At 46.2% G+C, this 15,592-nt stretch overlaps 1 protein-coding gene across 1 annotated transcript in view; it reads right to left on the bottom strand.

The window, feature by feature from the left end:
• The window catches only part of MSN (moesin), a 74,510-nt gene extending 59,241 nt beyond the window's left edge, over positions 1-15,269 (bottom strand). Inside the window, exon 1 of the mRNA XM_032757079.2 lies at positions 15,059-15,269. Coding sequence (XP_032612970.1) covers positions 15,059-15,070 — 12 coding nt within the window. The 5' untranslated portion in view covers positions 15,071-15,269. The remainder of the gene's footprint in view (positions 1-15,058) is intronic.
• Between the last annotated feature and the right edge of the window lie 323 nt (positions 15,270-15,592).

Genomic DNA, 15,592 nt, shown 5'->3' with positions numbered 1-15,592 from the left:
GTAGTGGCACCTATGTGGGGTTCAGAGAAACTGTAGCATCTGGCATTCTGGGTTCAGAGGCTTGATTGGAATCATATATAGGACAGAACTTTAAAAGGCCAACTGGAACAAACATACTGGAGTGTCCTGGGCCTACCTTCCTTCCTTTGTGCCTCACATCTCACAGACTACTTGCAGATGCATTAGTGCACTGAATGAATCCTCGGCATAACCCTAAAAAGTAGGATGCTATTATTACTCTTTCCATTCCACAGATGGAGAACTAAAATCTGGAATGGTTTCAGAATTTGCACTGGTGACTCAAGGCCAGCTAGGCTTTCTCTGTACTTACACTCAAGCCTCTCTTCCCCATAGGTGCTAATACACCTGTCCCTTCTCCAAGGTGTATTTTCTCTATTACTAGTGGTTAGTATGCCTTACCAGGTGCTCATCCAACACTGTTGGATCCCCTGCATTCATTGCTACTGCTTCTCCCTCACCATGTGTATTACTGACCAAATGCTCCTCAAAGGTTTGTCCATTCCTAACCACCTCCACCTGGAGAATGGCCCCTTCTTGAGGCAGGAAGAGCTAGAAGCTTCCAAATGCACACGTTTAATGAAACAGCAAGCCTAGGAGCCCAGATGGCTGCAATTCCACATGGTAAATAACATAACAGAAGTTCTTACAAAGTACAGTGGAAACATAGAAGATAGTACAATACCATCTGGGAGTAATAAAGAAAGTTTCCAGTGGAAGTGACATGGAGTAGTGGGGGAGATGAAGAAGAGGCACCTGAAATTTCAAGCTGAAGGAAAGAACATAGGCTAAAGCAGAAAGAAGAGGTATGACATTGCTTTCCACAGTTAAAAAAAAAAATCATGGCCAGGTGTGGCGGCTCATGCCTGTAATCCCAGCACTTTGGGAGGCTGAGGTGGGTGAATCACCTTAGGCCAGGAGTTCAAGACCAGCCTAGCCAACATGGTAAAACCCTGTCTCTACTAAAAAAATACAAAAATTAGCCAGGTTCGGTGGCACATGCCTGTAATCCCAGCTGCTGGGGAGGCTGAGGCACAAGAATCGCTTGAACCCAGGAGGTGGAGGTTACAGTGAGCCAAGATTGGACCACTGCACTCCAGCCTGGGCAACAGAGTGAGACTCTGTCTCAAAAAAACAAAATGAAACAAAACAAATTCAAACTTAGAAAGCTAGATGAAAAAAAGAAAAAGGACGGGTATAGCTTACTTGGACTTGGGAAACCTTGGGCCCACAAAGCTACCACATAGCATACATGTGGGAATAAATGAGAGCTGAGTTGGGAGAGGAAGCTAGAATGAGGCGAGGTACCAAAGGGACCTCCCTATATGCCATGCTAAGAGGTTTCAATTTTCTCTTTTCTATTCATTGATTCTTTTTTTTTTATTTATTTACTTTTTTTTTTATTATACTTTAGGTTTTAGGGTACATGTGCACAATGTGCAGGTTTGTTACATATGTATCCATGTGCCATGTTGATTTCCTGCACCCATTAACTCGTCATTTAGCATTAGGTGTATCTCCTAATGCTGTCCCTCCCCCCTCCCCCCACCCCACAACAGTCCCCGGAGTGTGATGTTCCCCTTCCTGTGTCCATGAGTTCTCATTGTTCAATTCCCACCTATGAGTGAGAACATGCGGTGTTTGGTTTTTTGTCCTTGCGATAGTTTACTGAGAATGATGTTTTCCAGTTTCATCCATGTCCCTACAAAGGACACGAACTCATCATTTTTTATGGCTGCATAGTATTCCATGGTGTATATGTGCCACATTTTCTTAATCCAGTCTATCGTTGTTGGACATTTGGGTTGGTTCCAACTCTTTGCTATTGTGAATAGTGCCGCAATAAACATACGTGTGCATGTGTCTTTATAGCAGCATGATTTATAGTCCTTTGTGTATATACCCAGTAATGGGATGGCTGGGTCAAATGGTATTTCTAGTTCTAGATCCCTGAGGAATCGCCACACTGACTTCCACAATGGTTGAACTAGTTTACAGTCCCACCAACAGTGTAAAAGTGTTCCTATTTCTCCACAGCCTCTCCAGCACCTGTTGTTCAATTTTCTCTTTTCACATTCATGGGAATGTTATCAATACTAGCAAATGCTGGGAGTAATCTAAATGCTCCCCAAAAGGAGAATGGTTTTAAATTATGGCATAGCCTTTGAATAGAATTTTACATGGCCATTAGAATGTTCATTTCTTTTTTTTTTTTTTTTTTTTTTTTTTTTAGAGAGGGGGGTTTTTTTTTTTGCCCCCGGGGGGGGGCAGTGGCGCGATCTCGGCTCACTGCAACCTCCGCCTCCCGGGTTCACGCCATTCTCCTGCCTCAGCCTCTCCGAGTAGCTGGGACTACAGGCGCCCGCCACCACGCCCGGCTAATTTTTTGTATTTTTGGTAGAGACGGGGTTTCACCGTGGTCTCGATCTCCTGACCTCGTGATCCGCCCACCTCGGCCTCCCAAAGTGCTGGGATTACAAGCATGAGCCACTGCGCCCGGCCAGAATGTTCATTTCTTAAAGTTAAATAGCATTTATCTAAGTTTTTAGTGATGTGTTAAGTAAGGGAAAGAAGGAGAACTTTTTTATGTACACTATGATTGCACCATCAAAAACTAAGGTACATATATGAGATATGACAAGAAATACAAATAATTATTGCCATGTTAAAATGATGAATTTATACACAATTTCTCTCTCTATTTGCTAAACTTTGTCATATGCCATGCTGAGTTTTAAAAAAAGGGGAAATATAAAAAAAAGAACCACTCTTCTTCCATTTGACTCTACATTCTTTCTTCCTCCACCTGCTTGCCTACCTTCCCAAACCAACAGCCATTTTGATCCACCACCTACAACTGGCATCGCTAACAACCCATGTGAGGCACCTAGGAAGAATGAGAAGCTTCCAGCGAGGCAGCTGCTTCCAGCAGCAAGCTCCTGCATAGCCCACAGGCCATTCCAGCTCAATGCTGGAGAAGAATCTTCCCCCTAACAGCACTGCCCAGCACTACCCAACTAAGGCTTCTCTGGTTAAACTGCCCAAGGATGCCCAAGGAACTTGTTTCTAAAGGAAGGAAAACAGATGTGAAGACTTCTTCTTGTGCTTTCTCCAGGGGGCTCAGAGCAGGTAAGGTTTATGTTCATGGCCACCTCTTAGGTGGCTGAGATCCAATGTGGGATCCTTGTTTCACAAGCAAGCACTGGATAAAGTGTCAGTGAGAAGGAAGAAAAGGAGGAAGAAGTAGAGGATGGGTAAAAACAGATCCAATGAAGGGTACACCTTTCCCAGAAACTTGCTTATTCCCTATCAGCCTTGTAGGCCCTCACAGAAAATTCAGAAGTCCCTCTCCTTTGATCTCCAGGACTAATACCAAAGGAAACCATATTTACAAAATACAGGATCAGTTGAAAGCCCAACACTAGGTGTGTGGCAATCTTCCTGACTAGAAATTCTCCCTTTTGCTCCACCCAAGCCCACATCACCTAGCTCTCCCCGTCCAAGGGCAACATAGTCAACAATGACTCAGATAGAGGAAGGGGAAAGGGAGCTTAGCAATTTAAGACTCAGTCAAAAGCAATTTCATAGCCCTACAAAAAGGGATGTTGTGGGGGAGGGAGTAAAGGAAGTGAAATCTCGTATGTGCTCAGTTTTAGTTTGCTTCTTTGTCTTCCCTTTCCCTGATGGAACAATGACCAATCCAAGGGTCTTCTATTCTTCCTGAGTCACAGATGACCAAAAATAGCCAGCAACTGTAGTCTGCAGGCTGGACTCCAAGACCCCACCCAAGGCATGTAGTCAACAGTTGTCTCTCCAAGCCAGGATCTCCACAATGAGCTCTCTGGTAGGTAGATCCAGTATATCCAGAGCACAGCTCACTGAAATAGAGGGGGCTGCTTACATATAGATAGCCAGAGGAGAAAATGACACACTCAATGCCATTCTAAATGGGAAAAGGAAGCTTCTCCGAAAAGTCACCACTCTGCTCTGCTACACGCTTTCCAAGAACCCTTTCCTAGCCTCTTAAAGACTGGGCACAAATAATCAGAATGTCAGAAAAAGCAAATGTCTCTATTTTGTAGATAAGAAAATTAAGCCTCATAAAAGTGACTTGCCCAAGGTCACACAGGCAGAGATTAAAAACCAAATATCTCACTCTTCTTTCCATTGTACCATTTTTTACTGAAAGGTATTTTTAAAGACACCCAGACAAGTGCCCCAAGCTGTAAGTGTCAAAAGCTCAGCTCTTCTAACCTAAAGTTAGACAGCTCAGGACTGGGAAGGGGAGGTAGAGGGAACTTAGACTCAGCCCACCCAGGAAAGCCAAGTGAGCAGGCTAGGCATACAACAGGCATACTTAAAGAACTAGACTTACCAACTGGAAGGCTTTACCTAATCCAAAGAAATAGTTTCAAGTGCTGAAAGCCCTAGCCCCATCCCACCCCCATACTCTGAACCTCTTTAGGCCAATCGAGACCACTCCTAGGCTGTCAGAGATCTAGGTAAGAAGCTGGAGAGGAGTGACCAGGCAGTGCCAAGAGGATAAGGGGAGATAAGAAAGCAGGGTGGAGAAATCACAGTCATTCCAGAGCTCTCCCATCTTCCTCTCTCCTTCCCCACTCCTCCCCCATATTAGGACTCTAAACAAGAAGAAAAGAAGTTTGCAGGTGGTATTGTATAAACTTGAAGAAGGCATTCCCTGTACTAAAGGAGAACAGAGGACTAGTTGAGGTGGGGTGGCAAGGAGAGGGAGTAACTTGAGGGGGGAGAAAATAGCCAAATAAGGCAGACTTGACTGGTAGGAATCATCAGGAAAGGTTCCAGAAGTTGACGTCGCAGGGAGGAAGCCTTTAGTCATCGGTTTCCTCTGGCAACTGGCCTAAGGCCAGAAGGAAAAAAACTCCCAACCTTAGGAAAATGCCCAGGCTATGGCAGACAGAAAGGCAACTAGGCTAGATTTTCACCAGGCCCACATCAGGCCCTTCTGGAGCAACTCTTCAAGTACTCAAAGCAGAAAGATGTAGTGTAACCCTAAAACAAATGGTAGATGTTCCCACCAAGCATATGCTAGATCTACAATGGCCCAGGCACCAAGGGGAATAAGGAACCTGGGAGGGGGGTTTGTTCTTTTCCATTTACATATTTCTTTTTTCTTTCTTTTTTTTTTTTTAGACAGAGTCTCTTGCTTTGTCACCCAGGCTGGAGTGCAATGGCGTGATCTCAGCTCACTGCAACCTCCACCTCCTAGGTTCAAGTGATTCTCCTGCCTCAGTCTCCCGAGTAGCTGGGATTGCAGGCACCTACCAACACACCCAGCTATTTTTTCTATTTTTAGTAGAGATGAGGTTTCACCATATTGGCCAGGCTGGTCTCAAATTTCTGACCTCAAATGATCCACCTGCCTCGGCCTCTCAAAGTGCTGGGATTACAGGCATGAGCCACCACACTCAAACTCCATTTGCCTCTTTCTAATATTGCTGATATTTTCATGTTGGAGAAAAGGAAAATTAAAAGGCAAAGAAGTTATGTGACTATTCTTCTTTGTAAAGGAATTAGTCAGTCTCCCACAAGTATCTACAAGGATGTTTGGAGAGGAGTTTAGCTCACTTAAAACCCTTGAAAATAGCAAAGATTCGTACGACTTAACTAATGATGCCCAGATTGACTGTTACCTTGACCCTCACCCTCCAACTCCATACCAGAGATTAGTCAACCTCAGTTAAAAATTACAACAGATAAAAAAGAGGCTCTTGGTGAGCTTCATCAAACATCCAGGCTGAGAATCTGAAAAAATAAATGGATCGGCCAGGCGCGGTGCCTCACGCCTGTAATCCCAGCACTTTGGGAGGCTGAAGCAGGCAGATCACCTGAGGTCAGGAGTTCAAGACCAGCCTGGCCAACATGGTGAAACCTCGTCTCTACTAAAAAAATATAAAAATTAGCCAGGCGTGGTGGCGCACGCCTGTAGTCCCAGCTACTCGGTGGCTGAGGCAGGAGAATCTCTTGAACCCAGGAGATGGGGGTTGCAGTGAGCCAAAATCATGCCACTGCACTCCAGCCTGGGCAACAGAGCAAGACTCCGTCTCAAAAAAAAGAAAAGAAAAGAAAAAAAAAGAAATGGATCATGGGTTGGAGGGAAGGCAGATTAGATCAAGAAAGTAAGATCAGGAACCTTATCTGAACACACAACTTGAGAAAAATAAGACTTGATCCTTCTCAGGTATTTAATGGAGGCCAAGGTTAAAGAGAGGGAAAGAAATACTGATCAAGCCTGACAGGTATGCCTTGTTCCCCCTCCTAGGCCTTGGCCCCAGTCACTTCCCAAATATATACCCAGGAAAAAAATTTTCAGGATTATATCTTGTTTTGTACAACCAAATTGTCATATCTCAACTCTTCTCTCATTAGGCCCTGATCACTACCCTGGATGCATGAAGTATCTATCAAATTCCCACAGGGTAGAAGGGTTGCCAGGAATGGGAAGAAACTCCAATATTCGAAGTCACCAATCACAGAACATAACTGGCAAAACAGTTCTACTAAGCAAGTACAGAGCCATTTGCCATACTAGTGGCCTAAGAGCTATGTCAACACTTACCTTATGCCACAACAAGCTGATTGAAAGGAGTATCAGATTTGGTATCTGTGTCATTAGGCACAGACAAAGGGCTGTGCTTTGAAAGTTGCCCAAAAGGCCTTTTCTCCAAATTCAAGACCCAGATGCTGCAACTGTGCCCTGGCCAGAAAACATCATACTCCTCCACCTCTAACAACCACACACTGAGAAATCCTCCCCGCCATCTCCACCCTTTCCCAAATACCTGATTTTACAGCAAAGTCAATGAGAGAATTAAAAGCTGTTTCTAGGCTGCTGACATAAAGTTATTGCCAAGCTCTATTCTTTGGTTTAGTTCATGTGTAAGCATGCAGAAAAGACCCTCTCACATACCTACTTGGGCAATAAAAGCAACATTTTTAAAAATTAATTTGCCCAGGCCGGGCGTGGTGGCTCACACCTGTAATCCCACCACTTTGGGAGGCTGAGGCGGGCAGATCAGTTGAGGTCAGGAGTTCAAGACCAGCCTGGCCAACATGGTGAAACCCCATCTCTACTAAAAATACAAAAATTGGTTGGGCATGGTGGTGCATGCCTGTAATCCCAGCTATTTGGGAGGCTAAGGCACGAGAATTGCTTGAACCCAGGAGGCGGAGGTTGCAGTGAGCCAAGATTGTGCCATTGCACTCCAGCCTGGGCAACAGAGCGAGACTCCATCTCAAAAAAAAAATTAATTTGCCCAATTCTGGAAAACCAGAGGTATGGTCTCCCCCACAGACCCTTGTTTGCCAATTAAGAAAGGATTGTTGGATCCAAATTACCCTAGAAAGAGTAGCTTCGTCTATGCTTACATCTGTGGCTCCCCTTGAATCAGTCAGTACCTCAAGCTTCCCTTGACTTCAGATACAGTAACTTTCAAGAGAGCATCAGTCTAGGGCCATTGGTTTACACCCACATACCAAAAACACATCACTTTCCCACCCAGAACGGCCACTGCTCCCAAGTGTACACACCCTTTAAGGCTCTGTTCATGTCCCAGTAAACCCTTTCTCCTCAAAAAGTTGTAGAAAATGCCATGCAAAGTATATATTTTTCTCAAGCCGTTTTTAAGTGAATTAGCCCTAAATCCCCAATTAAATAGGAGATAGGAGATCTTTGAAGGCAGCAATTGTATCACCTCTTCATTTATTTCTATCCCTTATGGTAAATAGTACATAGTAACCACTCATTAAATGGTAAGAATTCAACTACCTGTCTTCTTTCTTATCCATCCTATCTAGCACAAAGTGAGGCATATAGTAATTCAATAAATAATCATAACATTTGTATATCACTTGTTAGATTCTAGGCACAGTTCTAAGCCCTTTACATAAATTACCTCATGTAATCCTCACAGCAACCCTGTTAAGTACTATTATTATTTATGGTTAAGGAAAATGAGGTGCAGAAGTTAAATAACTTGTCCAAGGCTATATAACTAGTTGGTCGCAGAGCTGGGATTTGAGTCTAGGCAGTCTAGTTCCAGAGTCTGTTTTCCAACACTACTCTATGCTTCCTTTCCATGGAGGCTTGAAAGGTCTTTTTTAGCTTCCTGCCCCAGGCTTGGCCTATAAGCACCTAGAGGTGAGTGGTGAACTTTGAGGCCAGGAGATTCCAGTCTGCATTCAAACAATTTGCTACAGCAGCAAATATTGTCACTAAATTGAAAAAGTGCCATACTGTTCTCCTAACTCAAGGGACAGATCAAGCTGGAGCACTGAGTCAGAATTCAGAATTCAAAGAGGTCAGAGCTTAAAATTAAACAGGACAAAGAGAAAGCAGGGAACTGGGGTGAGGGGTAGGCAGGACAAGAAGACAGTCATTGGAGATCCCAGAAAAACCTGCTATAGCAAAGCTATTTTAGGGGAACTCCATTTTAGCCATCTTGTTAATGTAATCACCACAGAGCCAGCTCTCTGGAAGTCTGTGCTCTCTGGGTGGAGTCATCCTTCTAAGACAGCCAAGTCTAGTGGGAGACCACTAACTTGGGAATTAGGAAATCCAAGTTCTCCTTTCAATACTATTACCAACTTTATGTGACCTCGAACAAGCTGCCTAATCCCTCTGGCTATGAATACGATGAAGAAATTACTCCCTAAAGTTTCTTAGGACAGCAAGGCCTAGTCTCAAGCAGGAAAATGTGACTAGTGTCCTCTCTCTACCTCCCTTCAGCCTACACATATGCCTTCCACCACCCGTCACAAGCCAAAGCAAAACACTTACCTTCCTGGGAAATGCTACAAAGAGTTCCTGAGACAAGGTCAGAGCCTGAACCATTTCCAAATAAAGAAACCCATGAGGTCAGCTCTACGCACTCAGAAGAACTTGCTCTTCCCATGGCCATAACTCCGTGGTCATGTCACCACCAGCACAGAGGGAGAAGACACTGAGCACCTCGCAGTGAGTGCCATTTAGAAGGTAGGCATTCACCGTCCCTCCCCTACACTGGAGCCAAGCAAGTTAGGTTTTAGTCCTGGCACTATAACCAGTTCACTCAAATCCTTTCCCTTTTCTGGACTTTAGTGCCCCCATCGAGAAGATAAAGGCTGAGGCAGAAGATTTAAGGCCAGCTCAGTTGTTCCGTGGTTCAAAACACTCCTGTGAGAAACCCTGCCCATCCAGAACAACCAGCTAAAGGAAAGCTTAAGGCTAGGGAAGCTCTGGGTTGCCCTAGATGCAAATGCCTTTGAAATGCTGTACCCCATACAGAATTAGCCGGGCATGGTGGCACATGCCTGTAATCCCAGCTACTCGGGAGCCTGAGGCAGGAGAATCGTTTGAACTCGGGAGGCAGAGGTTGCAGTGAGCCGAGATCGTGCCATTGCACTCCAGCCTGAACAACAGCAAAACTCCGTATCAAAAAAAAAAAGCTGTACCCCACAATAGCCAGTCCTCAGCTCACTGGTGGTAGATACTTTAGGAGGCTTGTTTAGGAGCCCTTAGGAAGGCCTCAATATCTACCAATATATCTAACTACCACACTTACCATGTTAGAAGAAAATCTGAAACATAATCTAGTAGCTTCCGGGCCTTCCTTTCAGCAGAAATAAAAGGGACTATTCTACTATCAGGCAGGCAGTCATTGAAAAATGAGGGAAGAATGGCAGGAAAATCTATGAAGCTTCCAGTGTTTGTCCAAAGCTTTTCAGTCAACCCATAGCCTTCATAATATACTCTCACTTGGTGTATTTCTTTCCACAGTAAGGAAAGACACAGCCCTTTCTCTCCTATGACTCGGGAAGAAATGGCCAAGAGTACTCAAGCCAGTATTCTTCTTGGATCTACTAATGAAACAAACCAACTCCCATGTGAGAAACAGTCCATTCTGAACTCAGCACTTAAGAAGAAACAGCACTCAAGAAGTATAACGGGACAAGAGGATACATTTTAATAAGCCCTGTTCAATTTTGTATTTCCAATACTGCCTGGCACAAGGAAGGTGCCCAAATGTTGAAGAAACAATGTCTGAAGGAATGAACATACAAATAAGAGACTCAATGCTATACCATCAAGATTCTCAAAAACATCAGTACTGGAGGGATTCCTAGAGTTTACCCATCACTGGTACAGCTCCCTCATGACAAGCTGGAGAGACAGAGGGCCTGAAGAAAGGACTTGCCTAAAGTTCCACTTCATTTGGCTCACTTTACTGAGGACAGGAGAGAAGTTCTTCTTGTATGGAAAGAGAAGAAAAATTCTCAGTTCAGTGTTGCCTTCCATTTCCCAGCACCCACCTTCCAAATTCATGGAATCCTGAGCTAACCCTCCAAAGTGACAACTTCTATACCACAGATTAGAACCTGGAATTGAAAATTTTTTCAGCTCTGTCAAGCACGAAATGGAAGGAGGGATGGACAGCAAGCCAGTCAGTAATGAAAAGACCACCCCCTTCACTTGAACCAACAGACTACCCCAAAGGAGACCACATTTGTACCCTGTTTTTTTCCTTTTTGCAAGCAAAGTAATAGAGCAGGTGGCAGGGAAAGAAAATTGTGAGTTAGGAAAGAGGCACACGATAAATTCAATTCTATCTTTGAAAGATTAGAGACAGACTATTCACAATCTGTAACAATGCCGAATTTCCAGCAGCTATGGTTATGAAAGGCCTAACTCTGATAGTGTTGGTAGCCAGATCTTCTCCCCTCTGGGGACCCTGAATCTAGAAATTCCAGTGGGGGAAACTCCCAGAAAGATACAAAGGGACCTAAGACAGGCTGTTGCCATGCAACACTAGAACAGAGTTCAGAATAATTGTAGCTGTCATATTATCTCATCCAGAGAGAATCAGATTTGGAGGCAGGGGAAATAGACTAGATGACTTCCAAATGTCCTTTCCAGCTCCATCATTCGGTAAAGTAGTTTCATGGGAGGAGGAGGTAAGAGAAAAGTAAGAACAACACCCTAAAACAAGCTACTGTTGCAGGCAGATAGAGAATGGAAAGTTAGAAGGTTAGTGATCAATACTACTTCTATCACTAACTCACAGAGCAACCTTTCCCTCTCCAAGCCTAACATGAGAGAGTATAGATTAGTTGATGTGGGTCCCACAAAGGCCTTCCTGCCCCACCAGCCCCCTCCCTACCCAGAGGGCTGTTAAAAGAAAAGCGTAAAGGAAATTCCCAAGATGGTTCCTGCTCTGTCTCTATCATCTACACTTTCACAAAGGGCCAAGTGAACCGAAGAACCCAAGTGGAGAGATGCAGGATCCTCTCTCATATGACCTCTCTTCCTGATCCTTTTCCCCACACTTAAGTCTGTAGGCAGGGCTGGTTCAAGGGTTAAAAGACTGAGATTCTGGCTCCTATTTACCAAGTACCACTTTAGTGCCACTCGAGTGGCTCAAGTAATGCTAGGAATGGCAGGAGAATAAACAGTCCACATAGCCCCTGTTAAAGTTTAGCTGAATGCTGACCCAAACACCTTCAAATACTTCAAGGATCTAGGCTCTATGTCTGCTCACATTGATGGTCCCATCAAATGACCACTCGATTGCCTTTCCCCTGATCTGTCGTTCTATGGCTAAAACCCCAGCAGATCAAAGAGGTGTTTCACCAAGACTGACCCTCTAACTAAGACCTAGATTCAAGTCCTAGCTTTGCAACTGGCATACTGCATCACTCTAGGTTAGTCTCCCCCTAACATGAGTTTCATTTTCATCATCTATACAATGAGAGGAATTGGACTTTATAGTTGTGGAGAGCCTTTTCAATACTAGCATTTAATAAATCCCAAGGAAGGAAACCAGAAACTCAAGAACATCTCGAAAATCCAAAACACTCTTTTTTTAGGAAATCCAAGAAAGCCTCAAAGCCTTTGTGATCCTAAAAGAAAAAAAATTAAAGAAGGTAGGGAGGGGGAAAGGCCTTTTTAAAAATATATATATATATATATATATAACTGTCAACATCACCAAAAAATGTAGATGGCAATTAATAAGCTTTTCCATTCTGGCTACTAAAGCAGACTCAGGAAACTGGCAACCAGAAGCAGAGTCCAAGGAACGGCAAGAAGGCAAGGGTGGCAGTGGGTAGTGAGGCATGTTTTTTTGTTTTTTTGCTTTTTTTGTTTTTGAGATGGAGTCTCGCTCTGTCGCCCAGGCTGGAGTGCAGTGGCGTGATCTCGGCTCACTGCAACCTCCGCCTCCCAGGTTCAAGTGATTTTCCTGCCTCAGCCTCCCAAGTAGCTGGGATTACAGGCGCACACCACCATGTCCGGCTAATTTTTGTAATTTTAGTAGAGACGGGGTTTCACCATGTTGGTCAGGCTGGTCTCGAACTCCTGACCTCATGATCCGCCTGCCTCGGCCTCCCAAAGTGCTGGGATTACTGGCTTGAGCCACCACACCCGGCCGCCATGTTTTAACAGATGTAGGGGAGGTTGGGCTGACTAGGAGGGACAATTAGCTATAAAAGTGAAACCGACCCTAGATAGGCTGTAGACATGCTGCAATATGAATGAACGAGTTCGATTTTCCACTACTTTTCTCTATCTGTCACACGCTAGAAATAGCCTAAAGCACATAAATGAAAATGGAGCAGAGAAAGGGAAATTTTTTCCCCTTTTAATTAAAATTACTGGTTGGTATTCAGTGAACTAGGGTGTGCCCCTGCACACCTTGGCCTTGGTATGAGGAATAAGAAAAGTAACAGAAGGCACCTGGTGACACTACTGAACCTTACCAGGAGACCACACAAATGTCAACCTTGGCCACCTTGCTCAAATTACTCATTTCCTTTTATCTGAGGACCATAAAGGTCTGAGAACAGGGGGCAATTTGTTTGGAGCAAGAAAGGCAACTCAAATGTCAAGAACTCAATCATTGGGTCAGAATAGAGGGTCAATGAGATGAGCATCAGAAAGCCTGGACCCCAATCTTGGCTCAGGCACCATGTGCCCTTAGGTAGGTCTTTCCCTGTAGGTCTCAATATCCTTATTAGTTTTTTGTTTTAGTTTTTGTTTTTTTTTTTTTTTAAGAGAGTTGTACTAAATAGATAGTCTCCAAGGTCCCTTTCAGGTTAAGATTCTACGATCTTAACAGACATAATATAGTTGCTTTTCCTAAAAGTTGACCATTCCTTGAGTCAAAACATAGAAAATTCTCTAATACTTCCAGTCTATCAAAATTCAGCCCTCTCCTTCCAATTTGATTCAGGTTTCAGTCAATCTGCATAAAAATGCCTTCAGTATTTAGGTACCCTCATTACTCCAGGCCTGACTACAAACAACTTATACTCCATTCTCTCTCCATTCCCAGGGAAACAATAAACACGCTGTCTTGTCTTCTTTGCCACTTTGACTCAGATGAGACGGTTAATGCAAGTTTGAAGCGACTTCCAGGCCCATGAAGCTGTGTTTCAAAGTGGGCTATCTCAAACTGAGGATGAGATATGCCACTACAGAAGAAAGGCCGTGGAGCAATGTCTATTCCCAGAGATCCACCCAACTGTTCAGGCAAAGCCGCACCTTAAGAGGAGTCAGGAGTCAACCACAGAGACAGACCCAAAGAGCCGCTCCTGACAGGATCTTTATAATCCTGTTTTGGCAGACAATGGGATATTTTCCCCGTTCTCCAAAACCATTACTCTCTCTCTTTGGGGGCGGGGGTTAGGGAAGAAATTGTGTAAAAGCCTCATGTCCTAAAACCACAAGCAATTTAAAGGAGATAGACAGTGAAAGCACATACTTTTTGAAAACTTGGTGTTTCTGAAGGACAAGGTTCTGGAAAGGCAAGAACGACTTGGCAGTGAGGCTGGTATACAGTAACGTGGCAACCAAAGCTCATCACAAACCCAAAAGGCTGGGCCCCCAACTCGCCTCCTCTCATCCCAGGGGTCTTCAGCCCTTTTCAAGGCTACTAGTCACTATCTCACCTCTACAAGGCTCAAGCAGTCCTGGGGAGACATGTCTGGGAGCACTGCATTGCCCAGGCCAGCTCAACAAGCTGTTTGGCCTAAGGGACTCAAGCCAGGGTGGTCACCAGGCCTTTCTGAGCAAGGGAAGGGCCTCAGCAGCCATTTGGCATGACTTGCACAAAAGCAAGCAGAGCTCATTAGTCAGGCACACCCCTCCTCCCCTCTCCCTCCTGGGCATCCGGCCCCCCTATCCCCACTCCCAGGAGGCTTCTGTTCCTCTCATAACAGCCAGTGGGGTGGAGACGCATCCCCAAATCAACCACCACTCTAGAAAGGTGTGGCCCCACGAGAGAACCCACACCACACAAAATAGTCTGGAGGGGATAGGAGGAGATAGAGAGGCATTAAGCAACAGGAGGGGCAGGGATTTGGGGGTGGAGAGGAGGGAGAAACCTGTCCTCTCTCCCAGGAGATGGGGTAGGCCTCTCCTCAGACTGGTGCCTAAATAAGTGTTGGTGCTCTCGGGTGCAGCCTCGATGACTATTTCCTCGCATCTCTCTCCTCACCTCCTAGTGGGAAACAGCTGGAGCCACCCGGTGAGGCTGTGGGAAAGATGAGTGGGGGTGCCGGATCCGCCCCGAGAAGCTCCCTCCTTCCTCCCTGCTTCTCTGTTCCCATGTCCCCTCTTGGACATTGGCAGCCTTGCCCCAGAAAGGTGCCAATTCCTGGGTTGGGGAAAGTGTTGTCTTCTGGACCAGAATCCTCTCCTCTGTGCCCATGGCCCATCAGGGAAAAGGGGAAACCGCAGGCCCCAACGAAGCCGTCCTCACTGTTGCATCTCAGACACAGGGAACTGGGACTTGAGAAAGAGGCAGGCCTCGCCCCGTCCAAACTTCCAGCCTGGACACCCCCTCAACCCCTGAGGGCGCACCAGACCAGGATCCCACTCCGGTCCCCTCCCTGCCCTTGGCTATGGCGGAGGGCGCGGCGTCCCAGGCGGGCCGGTGACTGGCCAAGCCCTCAGCCATCAGCAAAGGGCTATGAGGCTCAGCCAGAGCCATTGGGGTCCACAGCGCCCACCCCCGGCACTCACCGTTTTGGGCATGGTGGCGGCAAAGGCAGCGGAGTTGGCGAAGTTTAGCTAGGACTGTCGGGCAGTGCTGAGCACGCAGTACACACGGCTCGGATTCGGCTGGCCGGGGACTCAGATTGGGTCCCTCCCTAGCGTCGGGGCGACTGTTAGGCTTCCTGCTAACGGGCCACGACTTCACAAACCCCACCCAGGAAAGAGCCGCCCCTGTCGCGCCGCCCGCTCCTTTATGTGGCCCGGCTTCCGCGCCGCTCCCCGCCCTCGCGCCCGCCTCCCCGCCGACCGCTGGCCTTGCCCCGCCCAGCCCCGCCTGGCCTGGCCCGGCGCAGCCAGGCCACAGCGGCCACGTGGGGGGCCCGGCTGGGCTCGGGCGGACCGAGGGTAGCTACCACTCCCCACCCAGACCCACCCGGCTCCTCTCCCACCCCGGTCACAGCCCCTAGCCTTCCACGTCCTGGCCTTCCAGCCCCACCCCCACTCAGGGCCCAGACCCTGGGCCCTGACAGATGCTTGCTCAGCCCCTGACTGCAACTTTCC

Source organism: Hylobates moloch, unplaced genomic scaffold, assembly GCF_009828535.3.
Source record: "Hylobates moloch isolate HMO894 unplaced genomic scaffold, HMol_V3 SCAFFOLD_7, whole genome shotgun sequence".
Classification (NCBI taxonomy): domain Eukaryota; kingdom Metazoa; phylum Chordata; class Mammalia; order Primates; family Hylobatidae; genus Hylobates; species Hylobates moloch.
Note: the sequence above shows the minus strand (reverse complement) of the source record. Positions and strands in the feature narration are given on the sequence as shown.